Source organism: Salmo salar, chromosome 14 (assembly GCF_965601325.2).
Source record: "Salmo salar chromosome 14, fSalSal1, whole genome shotgun sequence".
NCBI lineage: Eukaryota > Metazoa > Chordata > Actinopteri > Salmoniformes > Salmonidae > Salmo > Salmo salar.
The window spans coordinates 11,973,065-11,993,545 of NC_138304.1; the positions used below are offsets into that span (position 1 = coordinate 11,973,065).

The following is a 20,481-nucleotide window of genomic DNA, read 5'->3' on the forward strand; positions in this document are numbered from 1 at the left end:
GACTAAAATGTAAAATGTAAATGGTCTCTTGGCCCCCCAGCTCCTGCTCAACCCAATTAAAGCTCATCTCTGTCCTGGCACCCCAATGGTGGAACCAGCGTCACCCTGAGGCTAGGACAGCTGAGTCCCTGCCCATCTTCCGAAAACATCTGAAACCCTACCTCTTCACAGAGTATTTTAAATAATCCCACAGAACCCGCAACCCCCCCCCCCCCCCCCCAGACCCCCCTCCCCGTCACGATCTGGTTACCTATAAGTACAAACATAGTTATGTTTTGGGTGATTACATGTTTAGTCCCGTGTGGCTCAGTTGGTAGAGCATGGTGTTTGCAACGCTAGAGTTGTGGGTTTCGATTCCCACGGGGGACCAGTGTGAAAACAAATAATGTATGAAATGTATGCATTCACTACTGTAAGTCGCTCTGGATAAGAGCGTCTGCTAAAATGTATTTATGTTGTTTATTTTTGGTGGCCTACATGACTGCTGTGTTTCACTCTGTAATATACTGTGTGTTACTGTTAAACCTTTGACTTTCAGTAGATCGAGGGCATGGAGTATAGGCAAGAAATATATGACTTTCAAAAAATATATAGGCAATTACTTTTTGTAGATTAAAGGTTTGTAAAATAGTGGTACAGTCTGCAGCTTTTTAGTAAAAAGGCTACCACGGCCCCCAGGGGCCAAATCTGTAGTGGCTTCATATCTAAATATTTTCAGGGTACCTAAATCTACCTCTGTGCCAAATTTGGTGTGTTAATCTCAAAATATGTGGCCAGTGGCCATTTCATAAGATGACTGCCAAGGCCCCCAGGAGCCAAATCTGTGGTGGCTCCAAATCAAAATATTTTTAAGCTACATGAATCTACCTCTGTGACAAATTTGGTGTGTTTACTTCAAAATAGTCCTTCTGAATTGTAAAATAGTGTTACAGTATGCGTCCATTTTGGATATTGGCTACCACATCCCTCAGGGGCTAAATCAGGGTTGGCTTCATATCTAAATCTTTTCAGGGTCTATTAATCTAACTCTTTGCCAAGTGTGGTGCTTTTATCACTAAATGCACGATTGTTTGTGCTTGAGTGTGTGTGTTTGTGCGTGCCTGCGTGTATTTGTGCATGTATCCGCGTGTGTGTTCGTTCATGTGTGTGCACGTGCGTAAGTTCGTCCCTGTGTGTGTGTGTGTTGGCAGGGAATTTGCCCGCGTGACTCTATGTTCTGTTCCACTTCAGTGAGATGTGAAAGAACAAATAGGAACAAAGTCTAGCTGGCTTGATTGACCTTTAAACACTGTTATATAATAGAGTAGTAGTAAATAGAGTACAATACTATACCAAAGCTGGCTTGAGTGTCACATTCCATGGGAAATGGAATGTACAATGCAAAATCCCTGGGTTAGGACTGTACTGGATCCATGTAATACATGATCTCTACCTCAACAAACTATCCATTCACTAGCACTTAAATAAATGTACATGTACAGTACCTGTAGGGCTCGGTTCAATCAAATAAAATTGCTTGACATTTTTCAGTACTGTAAAAACCTACCGCTACATCTACTATTACCACTACTACTTATAATACTAATACTACTACTAATACTACTACTACCACCAGACTTCACAGGTAGATACTATCAGTTTTCTGGCTAAGATGTGCTGATCTGGTAGTAGTTTGCAAATGACGGCTTTGCTTTGGCAGCTTCAATTGAATTCCAGCGTCAAGTGTCAACTGCATGTCTGTTGACTTTTAAGTCTTACCCCCAGTGTCAGCCCCAGAGCCCACCCAACCACTGCCCGGCCGTTCACTGATTGAGGACCCCAGCCTAGGCTGGACCCACAGAGGCAAAGACAATAAGCACCACTTCATCTCCATACTAATGTTGGTGTTGTAAGAGAAGGGTCCTGCCTGGAATTCAAGCTCACCTCATCCCCCTCAGATCAGTCATGGCACAACAGGAACACCTGTGTGAAAGGTGCACCCAAATAACGTCTGAGTGGTTTCTCTGCAATGTCGAAAAGCTGTGAAAAGAGTTAGAATTTTGGTTATTATATTATTACAAACATATCCAGGGCATGAGCAACAACACAGTGACAGGATCTGGTGGAAGCTCACCTTGAGAAGTAGAATGAGAGATCACCTCTGTATGTGCACACATATGGCCCCGTTTTATCACAACTCACAACCCAAACATGAAACAAAAATGGCGGAGAAACATTACAGTCTTTCAAAACAAAGATGACTTAAGCGTAGGGTTGACCCACAAAGATACTTAGTGGTAGAGGGAGTACAGTAATTTGGACATTTGTAAACAGATGTATATACATATACAGATGTAGAATCTTAATTTGAGACAGTTTGCTACAGCATGAAAATAATCCTGCAGCTACAGGAAATGTGAATTATTATGTGGATTCTACTTCATAGAAAACATTTTTAAGGGTTGATACAGTTTTCCTTAGGGCAAATCAAGTCTGCTATTTGAAAGTGGAAATAACTAACTTTAGAAGCCTTTTTAAACCTCAAATACACTACCTGTTTGCATTTCCAAGAACATTCTCACTAACAAACAATTCTACATCTATCTGTATGTAGTTTTGTTCTAAGCTGTATGTCTTAAACTTGTCACGTAAGGCTGGCATATACAGTATACTTTAGTCTGCAGAAAGATGTAACAATGTCTTGTTCTTTGGAAAATGTGGCATGACCCTTTTGCCACCCATGACACGTGTTTAAGAACAATTTCTGCATAATCTATATAAGCTGTATAAAGAGTTCACGAAGGCCTTGTTATGAGAGTTCTAACAGTTTAGTTTATTAGGATCCCCATTAGCTACTGCACATGCAGCAGCTACCGTACTCTTCCTGGTGCCAACATAAAACATACAAATACATGACAAAGTACAGAACAGTAATAGACAAGAACAACAAGATATTACATTAAATTAAAAATCTAAATTAAATAAGAGTTATAGGAAAGACACCAAGAGGCAAGAAAAATACTATTTACACACAATTCATATATACATATTCATATTCTTATATACAGTACAGTTAAATTAGATCTTTAAAAAGAGGAGGGGCACAGTGATACAGTATGTTTTTTTAAAAAACCTCTTGTGGCAGAGCATTCAACGATGACATGGCTCTATACTTAACTAAGCGACTCATTAAATCTGTTTTTGGTTTGGGTACCATGACGAAACCCACAGGGGCGTGTCTGGTGGGGTATGTATGTCTGTTTGAAGTGTATGCAAATAGATTATACAAGTGTTTTCAACACACACATTTTTCTTAAAAAAACCCAGAAGACAAGTAGTCAATTTCTCCTCAACCCTCAACCATGAAAGACTATCATGCATGTTGTTGATGCAGTGTGTGCAGGTAAGGGCAAAGTGTCCTACTTTGTTTTGAGCCAGCTGCAGTTTTGCTAGGTCTTTCTTTGCTGTTTCTTTGCTGCATCTTACCATATTACCAGACAGTACTCAAGATGGGACAAGATCAAAGCCTTAACAACTAGTACAGTTGATCTTTGTGTCAAAAACACAGAACATATTTTTATAACACAAATACCTGTCCCAATCTTCACAACAACTTTGTCAATATGACTTGACCATGATAACTACCATCCAATGTTACTCCTAGGAGTTCCGCTTCTTCAACTTCTTGAAGGTCTAAGAGAAAGCTTTGAACCAAATACAATTATTTTTACTTCAGATGTTTTTAAGATCAGTTTACTATTACTTACCCATTACTTACCCAACTCCTTGCTAAGATTCTCAGTGAGCTCACTGGCTGTAGGTGCTGATGTGTAGAGTGTGCATTTATCAGCATATATAGTCATTTTAGCTTCTTGTAAGACAGGAGGTAAATAATTTGTAATAATAGAGAAGAGTAACGGCCCAAGGCAACTGCCTTGAGGGATACCACACGTACATATCTGATGTTAGAGAAGCTTCACTTGAAGAATACTCTCTGAGTTCTATTGGATAAGTAACACTCCAGCTATGTGATGGCAAGTGATATAAAGCCAAAACAAGTGAGTTTTTTAATAACAAATTATGATCAATAACTTGAAAGGCTGCACTGAAATCTAATAATACAGCTCCAACTATAACCTTATTATCCATTTATTTTAGCCAATCATCAGTCATCTGAGTCAGTGCAGTACAAGTTGAGTACCCTTTCCTACATACATGCTGAAAGTCAGTAGTTAACTTGTCCTATAAAAATAGCATTGTATTTGTTCAAACATTCTCTACATCAGTTTACTAAGAACCAACAGCAAACTGATTGGGGGGCTGTTAGAGCCAGCAAGAAGTGCTTTACGATTTTTAGGTAGTGGAATTACTTTCGTTTCCTCCCACGCCTGTGGACAAACACACACTCCTTTAGGCTTTGGTTAAAGACATGGCAAATAGGGGTGGCAATACAGTCTGCTACCATTCTCAATAGTTTGAGAATGGGAACATTATTGATGCATAACAACCGTTTTTCCACCTCTTCCAGATAAACTTGACCAAATTCGAAAAGGCAATCCTTGTCTTTCATTATTAGATCTTAAAAACACAAATATGATGGTTCACTGTTCAATGTTGTCATTTCACTTCTCAGTTTGCCCACTGAACCTATGAAATAGTCATTGAAATTATTGGTTATATCAAAAGGTTTTGTTATAAATCACCCATCAACTTCAATGAATGATGGAGATTAATTGGGCGGCAGGGTAGCCTAGTGGTTAGAGCGTTGGACTAGGAATCAAGAATTCGCGTATTGAATCCATGAGCTGACAAGGTAAAAATCTGTTATTCTGCCCCTGAAGAAGGCAGTTCACCCACGGTTCCAAGGCCATCACTGAAAATAAGATTTTTTTTCTTAACTAATTTGCCTACTTAAATAAAGGTTAAAAAATGGGTTTTCTGTCTATAATGTCATTTGTTGCTCCAATGTCTTTTCCCATAGTTATTTATGTATCTTGTTTTGGTAATTTAATTTCTTATTTTTTTTGTTAAGTTTAGTCACAAAATGTCTCAATTGCCAGTATGTAAACCAATCACCTTAGCAGCCTGACTTGTTTGCCACCTTTTTTGCACCATACCATTTTTCAATGAATCATAGATCCAGGTGCATGTTTGTAACAATTGGCAATAATAATTTTGCAAAAACTGTATCTGGATTATCCTCCTTATACACATCAAACCAACATGCGTTTTTTTCATCTTCAACAAAAGAGTCCTGAGAAAACATTATGTATGATGTCTTATGAATAACTTTAGGCCCTGCCTTTGGTATTTGGCTTTCCTTGTTATTGCCACAGTGTTATGGTCACTACAGCCAATGGGAACTGATATTGCTTTAGAGCAAAGCTCTGCAGCATTGGTGAAGATATGATCAATACAAGTGGGTGTCACAGAGCCAACACTATTGGTATACACTCTAGTTGGTTGAGTGATAACCTGGGTCATGTTACAGGAATTAGTCACAGTAAGAAGCTCCCTCTTGAGAGGACAACTAGACGATAACCAGTCAATGTTCAGTTCTTCTCAGATAGAGTTCAGTGTGTCAAATCGGAGAGCCTGCGGTCCGGACCTCTGGCAGTCTCTATGGGGGTACCACAGGGTTCAATTCTCGGGCCGACTCTTTTCTCTGTATATATCAATGTGGTCGCTCTAGCTGCTGGCGATTCTCTGATGCACCTCTACGCATACGACACCATTCTGTATACATCTGGCCTTTCTTCGGGCTCTGTGCTAACAAACCTCAAAACGAGCTTTAACGCCATACAACACTCCTTCCGTGGCCTCCAACTGCTTTTAAATGCTAGTAAAACTAAGTGCATGCTCTTCAACCAATTGCTGCCCACACCCTCCCGCCCAACAAGCATCACTACTCTGGACGGTTCTGACCTAGAATATGTGGACAACTACAAGTACCTAGGTGTCTAGTTAGACTGTAAACTCTCCTTCCAGACTCACATTATCCATCTCCAATCCAAAATTAAATCTAGAATCGGCTTCCTATTTCGCAACAAAGCCTCCTTCACTCATGCCGCCAAACATACCCTCGTAAAACTGACTATCCTACCGATCCTTGACTTTGGTGATGTCATTTACAAAATAGCCCCAACACTCTACTCAGCAAATTGGATGTATTCTATCACAGTGCCATCCGTTTTATCACCAAAGCCCCATATGCTACCCACCATTGCGACCTGTATGCTCTCGTTGGCTGGCCCTCACTACATATCCGTCGCCAAACCCACTGGCTCCAGGTCATCTATAAGTCTTTGCTAGGTAAAGCCCCGCCTTATCTCAGCTCACTGGTCACCATAGCAACACCCACCCGTAGCACGCGCTCCAGCAGGTACATTGCACTGGTCATTCCCAAAGCCAACACTTCTTTGGCCGCCTTTCCTTCTAGTTGTCTGCTGCCAATGACTGGAACGAATTGCAAAAATCTCTGAAGCTGGAGTCTTATATATCCCTCTCTAAATTTAAGCATCAGCTGTCTGAGCAGCTTACCGATCACTGCACCTGTACACAGCCAACTGTAAATAGCACACCCAACTACCTCATCCATATTATTACTTACCCTCTTGCTCTTTTGCACATCAGTATCTCTACTTGCACATCATCATCTGCACATTTATCACTCCAGTATTAATACTACATTTGAATTATTTTCGCCTCCTCGGCCTATTTATTGCCTACCTTCCTACTCTTCTGCATTTGCACACACTGTACATAGATTTTTCAATTTTTCATTTTTTTGTGTGTTATTGACTGTGCGTTTGTTTGTGTGTAACTCTGTGTTGTTGTTTTTGTCGCATTGCTTTATCTTGGCCAGGTCGCAGTTGTAAATGAGAACTTGTTCTCAATTGGACTAAAATAAATGTATCTGTTAGCATCAGAGACCTTATCTAATATCACATATATATTCTCCAGATACTGACAGTTTGCACTTGGTGGTCTATAGCAGCACGCTAAAAGAAGAGGCTTCAGATGAGGCAGGTGAACCTGCAACCACAGCACTTCTACTTAATTTGTCATGAGATCCTCTCTGAGCTTTACAGGAATACGGCTCTGAATATACACAGTACCAGTCAAAAGTGTGGACACACCTAGTCATTCAAGGGTTTTTCTTTATTTTTACTATTTTCTACGTAGTAGAATAATAGTGAAGACATCAAAACTAGGAAATAACACATATGGAATCATGTAGTAACCAATAAAGTGTTAAACAAATCAAAATATATATTATATTTGAGATTCTTCAAAGTAGCCACCCTTTGCCTTGATGACAACTTTGCACACTCTTGGCATTCTCTCAACCAGCTTCACCTGGAATGCTTTTCCAACAGTGTTGGAGTTCCCACATATGCTGAGCACTTGTTGGCTGCTTTTCCTTCACTCTGCTGTCCAACTCATCCCAAGCCATCTCAATTTGGTTGAGGTTGGGTGATTGTGGAGGCCAGATCATCTGATGCAGCACTCTATCACTCTCCTTCATGGACAAATAGCCCTTACACAGCCTGGAGGCGTGTTGGGTCATTGTTCAGTTGAAAAACAAATGATAGCCCCACCAAAGGGTGGCTACTTTGAAGAATCTAAAACATAAAATATATTTTGATTTGTTTAACAATTTTTGGGGTTACTAAATGATTTCATGTGTTATTTCATAGTTTTGATATCTTCCCTATTATTCTACAATGTAGAAAATAGTAAAAATAAAGAAAAACCATTGAATGAGTACGTGTGTCCAAACTTTTGACTGGTACTATATATAGCAACACCTCCCCCATAGACATTCCTGTATTTTCTATAGATGTTATGTCCTTGTATTCCTACTGCTGTATCATCAAAGGTACTGTTTAAGTGAGTCTCAGAAATGGCTAATATTTTAATATATTCTAAGATTAGGAAATTACTATTAAAAAACAGTGGAAACACATGGCATAGAGGGTTGCAGAACTTAACAGAGCCAGGGTACATCCAGGCCTCAACTTGTGCAAATACCAGATACATTAAACCCATCTGGTTCACAATGTTCACATCTCATGTTTGTTTTGGAAATAAGAAGAATGGCAACGTCCCCCTGCTCTGTGCCTTGACAAGTTCCCCCACCCCCCACCCCCCTCTCTCTCTCTCCTTCAGAGTCACTCTTCTGATGGGGCTCCAAGAAAGACATTGAGTTATTTTTTTAAACAGTGGTGGTGATACTGTTTATTGAGAGTTATCACAAATGTTTTGTTTCAATGAAGCATGACAGATTGTACATGATGTTGGGCCTTTCATAGATTGAGTGACTCACTAACCAGGTTTTAATCTAACCTTTATTGGCTGGAGCTGCACGTGCCATGACCAGAGTGGGCACAACATTTTTACAGACAAAACCATCAGTAGAGGGTAAAATGCAATACATGGGAATTGAAAGTTATTTCTATGTGCACTACGTCATCACCCACAGCCTTTTATCCACAACAAGTCAGTTTAATGGAAACACCCCATTAAACTGTATGGTATGTATTCATTTATGGATGTCCATCATCCATTTCGTATGATATGTTAAGAATTACAATTTCTATGATACGTTACAGGAATTTCAATTTGTACAATATGTTAAGAATTTGCTAAATGTATGATATGTTATGAATTCCAATTTCTTGTGGCTAAAGTTAGCTAGGTGGATAACGTTAGCTAAGCTAGGGGTTAGGGGTAAAGGTTAGGGTTAGAGTAGTGAGTAGTTGCAGTTGCTAAAATGTTAAAGTTGTCCGTGGTGAGATTCTAACACGCAACTTTTGGTTTGCTAGACATTTGCTTATATCCATCCACCCCGACCAACCACCCTACTTTCATTTTAACCTTAAGTAACCTTCTGTCTTATGTAACCAAACTTAACATATCATGCTCATTTGAGTGTCCCGGATTTACTACATGACTTCTAGCCTATGAGAAGTGAGCCCCCGCTAGGAGTCTCAAAATATAGAGTGTTTCTTTAAAGTGCCATCGAGAATAAACGCCCATTGCACTGCATCCATCGTGGAGTTATGCTAAACTCCTGAAAATGTACAAAAACAACATTCCTGAGCTAAGTGACGGTCTTCAAGAAATTCTAGAACTGAGGCGTTCTCAGTGTCTGGAGCTATAGAAGTGAAATCATCTGTTATATTGAACTGTGGAAACTTCTTTTAAGGATGAGAGAGATACAGAGAGATAGAGAGATAAAAAGAAAGAGGGATTGCGCTTGTGTGAGATCATAACATGTGTTTTTGAGCTTGTTATGTGTGTGTGTGTGTGTGTATGTCATTGGAAGTAGCCCTGAGTGTCCGAGAGAGGCCTGGAGATGTTATGGAAAGCCCACTGCAGGATCCCATCTATGGAGCCCTGCTGAACGAGGACAAATACAGAACATCATTAAATAAGAGTTCCCTGCCACGAACATGTCTATTGTCTATCACCGAGAGATAGTAACTTTCTCTATATGAAATAGCTTAGGGATGTAATGACATGTTATTCACATCTTATATCACTTATCTTGATTCACATGAAAGTCTGATTCACCTCTCCCATGATGGAGTCTAGTTCATCCTTGTGCAGGATGGGCTCTGAGAGAGAGGAGTGCTCCTGAGTATGTGGAGTCAAACCAACCTGGGAGTACAGTGGTTGAGAGAGAAAATAAGACTGTATAATGACCACACACACACACAGACAGACACACACCCACACACACACACACACACACACACACACACACACACACACACACACACACACACACACACACACACACACCACACACACACACACACACACACACACACACACACACACTGTACCTGTAAGCCCTTGGATTCCGCCTCTCTGTCTGTTGAGCTGCCCCAGGGCCTACTGCAGGAGGAGCAGATGGACCTCCCACTGTCAAAGACAAAGACAGAGGAATGCTGACTGATATACTGTTGAACGTTCCATTACTAGCCATTACTAGCCATTACTAGCCATTACTAGCCATTACTAGCCATTAGTAGCCATTACTAGCCATTAGTAGCCATTACTAGCCATTACTAGCCATTAGCGTCACACAAATGATCACGTGACCCCAGCCTTTCAGTTAATGTACAGTAAAGAACGCTGTTGCTTTTAGAAAACAGATGTGCAGCTTATAATATTGAATGAATTGGTGAATACACTATCAGAAACAGAAGATATGACTTGATAGGTTAAAAGAATAATACTCAGAGGGGGGACGAGATGGATTTAGAGGTGGTCTTACTTTGGGAAGTGGCAGTAGGTGTGGTACTTCTGTAGGCACTGGAGACAGAGGGTCAGGTCTCCTCCACTAAGGAGGCAAACCCCACACGTCTCCCTGACTTCCACCACCTCGCCACCTGCACACTGGTACACGCAAATGCATGCACGCACACACACACACACACACTGTTAGCATACTGTAGCACTTATAACACCTTGTTATAAAGCATGTATAATGGATTAGTAAATTGTTTATTCATCATCTATAAATCATTACTCCCACATTAGGTAATGTTAGTAAGCTAGTTATTCACTAATGCAATTGTACACGAGAATGCGCACTAAACTACTTGTTTTTAGCACAGCCGTGTTAAAAAAGTAGTTTTGCACAACCTCAAATGTGTACCGTTGCTTTTCTAATATGGGTTACCTATTAAATAAATGGCGTGTCCATCTTTTTGTGAGAAATGACACTGGTCACTCGAAACACAAACATAAAGTAACGACTTAATAAATGATTAATAAACAATGTACTAATCATTATAAAAGCTTTATTACAAGGTGTTATTATACATTGCTACCTTGCACACTGCACAAAATAACCTGAAAGAGATTTTGAAATGACTAACGATAACACTAAAGGTTTGAAGAAAAAAACAGAGAAAAGAGAATAGAAAATTGGAAGAGACTAAAGACAACAAAAAAGAAAGAATCACCTGATATGCACAGACCTGGCCGCTCTTGGTTGTGGTGACGCTGGAGAGAGAGGTGGAGGATAAGGAAGAGAAGAAGGAGAAGTCTATGGTGGAGTTACTGGAGCTGGTCTCTGTCAACTGGCTCTGAGCCAAGGGCTATGGGAGAGAAGACGAGAACTGTCATACCTCGGTATCATACTGAGGTAGAACCGTTATACCTCAATATCATAATGTGGTATAACTCTTTTACATCAACGTCATACTGAGTTGGAACCATTCTGCCTCAATGTCATATTGGCGTAGAAACAGGGGTTGGAACCTAAATATATTTTCCAATCATTTCATTCTGAATAGAACCCCCAAAGATTCTGTTCCGTTCCACTGTTCCCACCAGCATAATAAAGTTCTTAACCGTTTCAAACCCCAAAAAGTAGCTGTTTATAGAGTTCCTTTAAGTTCCTTCCTTAACCTGTGAAATAGACATAGTTTTTTACATTTAGCTCGACAAATAACTCCACAAATCAGTGCGGATAGAGCAGCTTGCTATGGACTGGGCAAGCTAGTTGTTTACTAGTCTGGGTACTGGTCTCTGTAACATTCCACTCCTTGTGCAGGTGGGAGTGAGAGAGAGCGGTGGACATTAAGGAGTCTTGGCTTGAAGCGCTAGGCATCATGATACGACGTGCATTATAATGCGTTAAGGATATTAGCAGGCCTATCATTACTTCACTAAATTACATAATTATACTTAATTACATAACTTTGAACGTCCAAGAGTTGGCTCATGCTTTTAAAATAATGGTTATGTTCCGGAACACTATAGATCACTTTCGTTCCCGATTCTGTGTCCGTTTGTTGAAATGTTCTCTTCTTTTCCAGTTTTCTGTTCTGTTCCCTGAACCGGTTCCAACCCCAGGGTAGAACCATTATACCTCATTATCATAATGAGGTAGAACCGTAATACTGAGTTAGAACCATTATACCTCAATATCATACTGAGGTAGACCGTTATACCACAATATCATACTGAGTTAAAAAACATATACCTCAATATCATACTGAGGTAGACCGTTATACCACAATATCATACTGAGTTAAAAAACATATACCTCAATATCATACTGAGGTAGAACCATTATACCTCAATGCCATACCTTTAGGGTGGAAGTAGTAGAAATAGTAATGGAAGTAAAATAATATGGTATTGAAGAAAATACCAACTTTTGACACTGACCTGAACAGGTAGTACTGGGTAGATTCTATCTCTTCTCACCTTATTGCTATGACATGATCGACAGCGCCAAGTGCCACTAGAGAAAGGAACAAAGATGAGTCTCAAACCTTGGATCTTATGAAAGATTTTGACTTTTGTTGGACTAATGTAAAAAAAAAACAATACACAAATAAAACAAAGTTATATGCACAGAAGTCAAGTAAGGATTCTGTCCACATAAAGTATACCTTGGTATTGTGGTGAGGGGAGGGTCTAGGCAGGTCAGGTGGTAAGCCCTGGGACAGCCATCACAACAGATGAGCTCACCTCCATCTTTACACACTGCACACTCATCATCATTACGCTGGGCCTGGATAGACACACACACACTGTTAGACACTCATCTTTCATATACAATCTATTTTCAAATCAATGTGAAAATGTAAATGTTTATGAATGTGCATTTTCTTTGTCAACTACATGAGGCAAATACAGAAACACACTCCCTCTCAAAATGATTGGTTATTTACCTGAGAAAATCATATATGAATACAACTGTATTGCTTGAACAGTCACTTACGTCTCTAACCCTGGTAATGGACTCCTCCTTGTGGTGGTATTTAGTATTTGCAGACTTTGTCTTGTGTCCTCCAGTCAGCTCATCCAATGGCCCAGAGGTGTAATACTCACCACCCACTTTAATGCACTTTTTGGCACTTCCTGTAAAAAGACAACAAAATGTAGTCCTACTCTCCCCTTTTGTTCTTAATATTTAAATGCCTACAATAAAACCTGATATGTTGAGATGGTGTCTTATGGTGTCTGTGGAGGTTCATTGGCTGACGGCTATCTAGATTAGATTAAAATCAACTTTAGTATCCCACCAGGGGGAAATTGGTTATGTGCTTAAAAATACAAAGTACATAAAACATAAAAACACAGAATAATACACAATAAAATTCATATGGAAGTGCAATAAGCCACATATTTACAGCGCAACTGCAATGCATATTTACTGTGCACTCCTATAAACTCTCTGTCGGTGCCGACAGTGAGGGCTGCAGTGGTTCTAGCTCTTAGGAAACTTTGCAGTCTTTAATTTTTGTATGTATTATATTTTACATTATTAGCCCAGAAAATTGTTTGTGTTATTACAGAACTATTGGATATCAGAGCGGTGGTAACTCACCAGCACTACCAGCATTACAACCAGGAATATGACTTTCCCGAGTCGGATCCTTTGTTCGTACCCCCCAGGGCAATTGAACTGATTCCAGAGGCCGACCCAAAACACCGCCGGTGGAGGAGAGGTACTGAGAGCGGACTTCTTGTCCGACTTAGGAGGCGTGCACACCACACACTGCTTCCGAGTATATTACTCGCTAACGTTCAGTCTCTGGATAATAACGTTAACGAGCTCAGGGCGAGGATTTCTTTCCAGAGAGACAACAGAGATTGTAACATACTCTGTTTCATGGAAACATGGCTTACTCGGGATATACTGTTTGAGTCCGTCCAGCCAGTTGAGTTCTCAGTTCATCGCACAGACAGGAATAAATATCTCTCCATGAAGAAAAAAGGCGGTGTTGTTTCATGATTAACGACTCATTGTGTGATTGTGATAACATACAGGAACTGAAGTTATTTTGTTTACCCAACCTAGAACACCTCATAATCAAATGCCGACCGTATTATTAACCAAGAGAATTCTCTTCAGTTATATAGTCACAGCCGTGTATATCCCCCCTCAAGCCGAAGACACGATGGCCCTCAAAGAACTTCACTGGACTTCATACAAACTGGAAACCACATATTCTGAGGCCGCATTTATTGTAGCTGGGGATTTTAACAAAGCAAATTTGAGAAAAAGGCTGCCAAAGTTTTGTCAACACATTGACTGTAGTACTCGCGCTGCTAAAACATTCGACCACTGCTACTCCAACTTCTGGGATGCCTACGAGGCCCTCCCCCGCCCACCTTTCGGCAAATCTGACCACGATTCTATTTTGCTCCTCCCATCCTATAGGCAGAAACTCAAACAGGAAGTACCCGTGCTAAGGACTATTCAACGCTGGTCTGACCAATTGGAGTCCACACTTCAAGATTGTTTGATTACGCGGACTGGGATTTGTTCCGGGTAGCCTCAGAGAATAACATTGATGAATATACTGATATGGCACCAGAGTTTATCAGGAAGTGTATAGGAGATGTTGTACCCACTGTGACTATTAAAACCTAACCTAATCAGAAACCGTGGATAGATGGCAGCATTCGTGCAAAACTGAAAGGGTGAACCACCGCATTTAACCATGGCAATGTGACTGGGAATATAGCAGAATACAAACAGTGCAGTTATTCCCTCCGCAAGGCAATCAAACAGGCAAAATATCAGTATAGAGACAAAGTGGAGTCGCAATTCAACAGCTCAGACACGAGCAATATGTGGCAGGGTCTACAGACTACAAAAGGAAAACCAGCCACATTGCTGACACCTGCATCTTGCTTCCGGACAAGCTAAACACCTTCTTCGCCTGCTTTGAGGATAACACAGTCCCACCGACGCTACCAAGGACTGTGGGCTCTCCTTCTCCGTGGCCGACGTGAGTAAGACATTTAAGCGTGTCAACCCTCGCAAGACTGCCGGCCCAGACGGCATCCATAGCCGCATTCCCAGAGCATGCGCAGACCAGCTGGCTGGTATATTTACAGACATATTCAATCTCTCCCTATTCCAGCCTGCTGTCCCCACATGCTTCAAGATGGCCACCATTGTTCCTGTACTCAAAAAAGCAAAGGTAACTGAACTTAATGACTATCGCCCTGTAGCACTCACTTCTGTCGTAATGAAGTGCTTTGAGAGACTAGTCAAGGATCATATCACCTCCACTTTACCTGTCACCCTAGACCCACTTCAATTTGCTTACCGCCCCAATAGATCCACAGACAATGCAATCGCCATCGCACTGCACTAGCCTATCTGGACAAGATGAATACCTATATAAGAATGCTGTTCATTGACTATAGCTCAGCATTCAACACCATAGTACCCTCCAAGCTCATCAATAAGCTTGAGGCCCTGGGTCTGAAACCCCGCCTCTGCAACTGAGTCCTGGACTTCTAGACGGGCCGCCCCCAGGTCGTGAAGGTAGGAAACAACACATCCACTTCACTGATCCTCAACACTGGGGCCCCACAAGGGTGCGTGCTCAGCCCCCTCCTGTACTCCCTGTACACCCATGACTACGTGGCCACGCACACTTCCAACTCAATCATCAAGTTGCAGATGACACAACAGTAGTAGGCTTGATTATCAACAATGACGATACAGCCTACAGGGAGGCTCTGGGAGTGTGGTGCCAGGAAAATAACCTCTCACTCAACGTCAACAAAACAAAGGAGATGATCGTGGACTTCAGGAAACAGCAGAGGGATCACCCCCCTATCCACATCGATGGGACCGCAGTGGAGAATGTGGAAAGCTTCAAGTTCATCGGTGTACACATCACTGACAAACTGAAATGGTCCACCCACACAGACAGTGTGCTGAAGAAGGCACAACAGCGCCTCCTCAACCTCAGAAGACTGAAGAAATTTGTCTTGGCACCTAAAACCCTCACAAACTTTTACAGATGCACAATTGAGAGCATCCTGTCAGGCTGTATCACCGCCTGGAACAGGTATACTGGGGGTAAACTACCTGCCCTACAGGACACCTACAGCACCAGATGTCACAGGAAGGCCAAAAAGATAATCAAGGACAACAACCACCCGAGCTGCTGCTTGTTCACCCTGCTATCATCCAGAAGGCGAGGTCAGTACAGGTGCATCAAAGCTGGGACCGAGAGAATGAAAAACAGCTTCTATCTCAAGGCCATCAGACTGTTAAATAGCCTTCACTAGCACATTAGAGGCTGCTGCCTATATACATTGACTTGAAATCACTGGCCACTTTAATAAATGGAATACTAGTCACTTTAATAATGTTTACATATCTTGCATTACTCATCTCATATGTATATACTGTATTCTATTATATTCTACTGTATCTTAGCCTATGCCGCTCTGACATTGCTCATCCATATATTTATATATTCTTAATTCCATTCCTTTACTTAGATTTGTGTGATTTGGGTATATGTTGTGAAATTGTTAGATATTACTTGTTAGATATTACTGTACTGTTGGAGCTAGACACACAAGCATTTTGCTACACCCGCAATAACATCTGCTAAACACGTGTATGTGACAAATACAATTTGATTTGATTTGAACTTGCAATACAAGGTTTACAGTCATCAGGATAGTGTTGTGATTCCAGTGTTACTCACCAGATCCAAACACCTGTTTAATGAGGATCTCCTCTCTGGCCCCGCAGCTGACCGGCAGCTCACTGGACGACAGAGTGACTGCCCTCTGGACCGAGGTGGACACCGCCTGGACACCTGCTAAATTGTAATAGCACAGTAATAATGGTCAGTTTATAGTGATGATGTTGATAAATGTATGCTGATATCAAATATGTTGTGCCTTCCTCAAATCATAACAGAATCACAAACAGAGAATGGAATATAAAACAGATTTGATGACCCTTTCCAGCAGGTATCTGAGAGACCACTGCAGCACCTTCACTTTTCTTCACTGACTTCACTTTGCCACCTGGAACAATGACACCAAAACATGTATAATGAGCTTGGTTAAGAAACACTTGAGTTTTGAGTATTTTGTAGTACAACTAGTTGTCATATGGCTACAGAGTGCATTAAAATGGGTATCAGGTACAATATCTTATATCACACCTAAACTGTTGTTACTTTTGCCGTGGTGCTGAGAGTGGTGAGGGTGATGAGGGTGTCTCTCCCCCAGGCTCCTCTTCCTGCTGTGGGACTCTCGAGACCCTCGTGGGGATCTCTTCCCATGCTTGGAGCCCACCATCTCCCTACCTGACAAAATGGAACACCATGCATAGAATAAATTATAATTATAATAAACTTACATTCTTGTTAATCTAACCGCACTGTCCAATTCACAGTAACTTTTACAGTGTAAGAATACCATGCTATTGAGGAGAGTGCACAATTCTGAACTTGAAAATGTATTAATAAACCAATTAGGCACATTTGTCTTGATACAATATTTTGAACAGATATGCATTTCATCAGTCTAACACTTTGCACATACACTGCTGCCATCTAGTGGCCAAAATCTAAATTGCGCCTGGGCTGGAATAATACATTACGGCCTTTCTCTTGTATTTCAAAAATGATGGTACAAAAAACAAACAAAAAACATGTTTTTTTTCTTTGTATTATCTTTTACCAGATCTAATGTGTTATATTCTCCTACATTAATTTCACATTTCCACAAACTTCAAAGTGTTTCCTTTGAAATGGTATCAAGATTAGGCAAAAATCTTTAAAAAGTGTCGGATCCTTAAGAGGTTTTAAAGCAACGCTCCTATGTCACTTCAACTCAACTCCCTCACTTCAGGGACACAGCCTTTCAATCAACTGTTTTTCTCTGCCCAAAGTACCCCCTCATATGCAATTGATCACTACCCCAAGTACCCCCTGTGGATAAACTAAGTACCCTCAGGGGTTCTAGTGCCACAGGATGAGAAACTGCTTAAGATGGGGTTACCAACCTGGTTGAATGCTGGTCAGGAGGGCCTGAAGTCTGGGGTAGCTGTGCTGGTTGTAGTCCTTGGCCAGATTGGTCCAGAAAGCCTGGATGGTGGTCCTACTCTGCTCCAGGAGCCAGGAAAGCAGGGAATACATGGCCTTGTGGATCCCCTCTCTGCCCTCCCTCTCCAGGGTATCCTATGAGTGGTCATAGCAAATGTTTATGATAATAATACATTTTAGCAGACACTTTTATCCAAGGTGACTTACAGTCATGCAGGCATACATTCTTACTTGGGGCTAGTGCCGGGAATTGAACCCACTATCCTGATGTTGCAAGCGCCATGCTCTACCAACTGTCATTCAATGTTCCATGTACTGTAGAAAATGGTACAGAGTGAAATATACACCGATTTTTTTGGTTTATAGATAATAATACGTTTTAGATGATCTGCAAGGTCTTCTTAGCACCCAGAACCAAATCAGTTAAGGCTGTTACGAGAGACAATCTACAAGGCGATGTATTGAAGAGAAAATATTATAATTGTACATGCCCTCTGTCCAGGCTAACATCATGAAATGCTCAAAATTTCTCCACATCAAAATGAAATATACCATTATTGTTACGTACTTCCCATAGCTCACCTTCAGAATTTGGTCGCTGATGATGCTGCGGTCCACCAACCCATAGAGCAGTGGGAAGGGATCATCAATCACCATGGAGATGTCCGTGCGGAATTCCTTGAGCTGGGAACGGGGGTCAGGATCCTCAAAAGCCTCGACTCTGGACATGGCTCACAGTTAATATGCGTGGTGTTCATTCATACAGTATATTCAAGTGGTCTAATGTTGTCTGGCTTTTATGTGTGGTGTGTTGCTGTTAAGTCGCACCGGCGAAGTGTAACAGGAGAATCTGAAATGATTGAAGTGACCTTTGGTTTGTGACCTCAGTGTTGGAGGTGTGGCTAGTCCAGGTGAGGGTCACTTGATTGGTATGTCCTCCATGGTTGCTCAAAAGTGTTTCTGGTTTCCTTTTAACCAGATGAACACACACATGCACACGCACACGCACACGCACACACACACACACACACACACACATTTGAATGATTATTTAGAAAGTCCTCAGATAAGCCACGGAGGTTTGCTCTGCCACTCACCTCTCCAGGGTCCACATGTACATTGGTACTCTAACTGCCTTGCCTGTGTCCACCTGTCTCTCGGGGGGGGGGGGGGGGGGGGGGTAACTAAAGACCACCACTAACTCCTGCAGGGGAATACCTGATTCTAGTCTCACTAGAAAAGCCCAAACCCATGGGGACTGAGAGCCCAGATGAGTGGCAGTCTACACGTCACTGTGATACTCATTTATTAGAAGGTGCTTTCCACTTCAACTTCCCCCAAAATGTAGCATTGTTTGTCTGCTATGATCTCGGTCACAAGTATTAATCGTGAATGTGTGGTCATATTGATACTGTCATCAGATGGGTAACACCTGACATGTAATTACATAATTAATGGTTTATTTAATCATTTCTAAATGTGTTATAAACCATTCATAAACAGTGACTATTCCCCACGATGTATTTCATTTACGGCGCTTCTATGCAATTTAAAAACTCTAAAACGCTGTTTGGAGAACAGCGATAACAAGCAACTTGGATGCTGTAGCTTCGTTCACCTCAGTTGATCTACAGACAGTTAGCCTGTTAGCTATACAATTAGCCGCTACACGTTAGCTCACATTAACTCAAAACTATAATTGAATACCTGCCCTGAGTGCCAGGTCAGTAATGAATACTACAAGTTTAGATAGCTGGCTATCTGACATAGGTTTATTGAGTGACTGTCAATGAGTGACATACAGAGGAAAACAACCAATATTTAGAAATTGCATCTTGTGTTTTCTACTTTTCTATTGTTTTTTTTATGTAGCTAAGGCCATGACATCAGATACTCTTATGATGAGAGCCACCAGAAGTATCTCCGCAAAAGCATAAATGCGATGTGTATTCTTTGGGCAAACAAAGTTATTGAGACTGAGGACGGAAAAAACTCTAAAGGGAGATAATCCCCTGTGTGCAGACGAAAGGGACAGAGTCCACATTGTGACCGTCACCAACTTAACGTCAAACAACGCTGGAACATACTGGTGTGGAGCGAAACAAGTTGGACGGCATAACTACATTGAAGTCAACCCTTGAAGTCTCTAAAGGTACTGTAAACCTTTGTTTCTCATCCTCAAATACTTATCACTCCCTCAACAGATTACATTATACATTCCTAATCAGGCCTCTGCTTTTGGCCCGAAACCTAACTTGAGATCCCTTCCCATTACTCATTTTTCATTGACTCAATGCATGATTTACGTGATTGTCGACATCCTGTATCTCAAGTTTGGATTCCACCCTAAATGACGCCGCGAAGGTCATTTCTTGTCTTTTCCCACTAGCACTGACTTACTTAGCTGATAAAAAAAAACGTTGTTGAGGGAAAATGTAGTTGATATAAGTATGAGGTGTTGTCTCACCTAGCTGTCTTAAAATGAATGCACTAATTGTAAGTCGCTCTGGATAAGAGCGTCTGCTAAATGACTAAAATATCAAATGTAATTTCAGATATAACCTATACGCACTATTGTGCGAACTGTGCTGTGTTGACTCAGTGATTTTTCTTTTCACATTGTCCTTTCAAGCACGGTTCCAGCAAC

At 41.2% G+C, this 20,481-nt stretch overlaps 1 protein-coding gene across 1 annotated transcript; it reads right to left on the minus strand.

The window, feature by feature from the left end:
• Positions 1-8,192: 8,192 nt before the first annotated feature.
• aire (autoimmune regulator) lies at positions 8,193-18,656 on the minus strand. Its single transcript, XM_082960676.1, has 12 exons — positions 18,417-18,656; positions 17,795-17,969; positions 16,965-17,093; positions 16,482-16,595; positions 12,734-12,873; positions 12,402-12,523; positions 12,181-12,250; positions 10,962-11,084; positions 10,268-10,389; positions 9,834-9,912; positions 9,559-9,645; positions 8,193-9,384 (listed from the first exon to the last, which is right to left on the minus strand). The coding sequence occupies exons 1-12, from the start codon at positions 18,561-18,563 to the stop codon at positions 9,301-9,303; spliced, it is 1,392 nt and encodes a 463-aa protein (XP_082816802.1). The 5' UTR covers positions 18,564-18,656; the 3' UTR covers positions 8,193-9,300.
• Between the last annotated feature and the right edge of the window lie 1,825 nt (positions 18,657-20,481).

Excerpts from the sequence above, each read along its gene's own strand:
- aire (XM_082960676.1), bottom strand. The coding sequence starts at position 18,563 with ATGTCCAGAGTCGAGGCTTTTGAGGATCCTGACCCCCGTTCCCAGCTC. Across the intron at positions 17,094-17,794 it reads CCTGACCAGCATTCAACCAG|GTAGGGAGATGGTGGGCTCC; the intron begins GTTGGTAACCCC and ends CCATTTTGTCAG. Across the intron at positions 9,646-9,833 it reads CGGAATCCAAGGGCTTACAG|GTTGGTTTGACTCCACATAC; the intron begins GTACAGTGTGTG and ends CTGTACTCCCAG.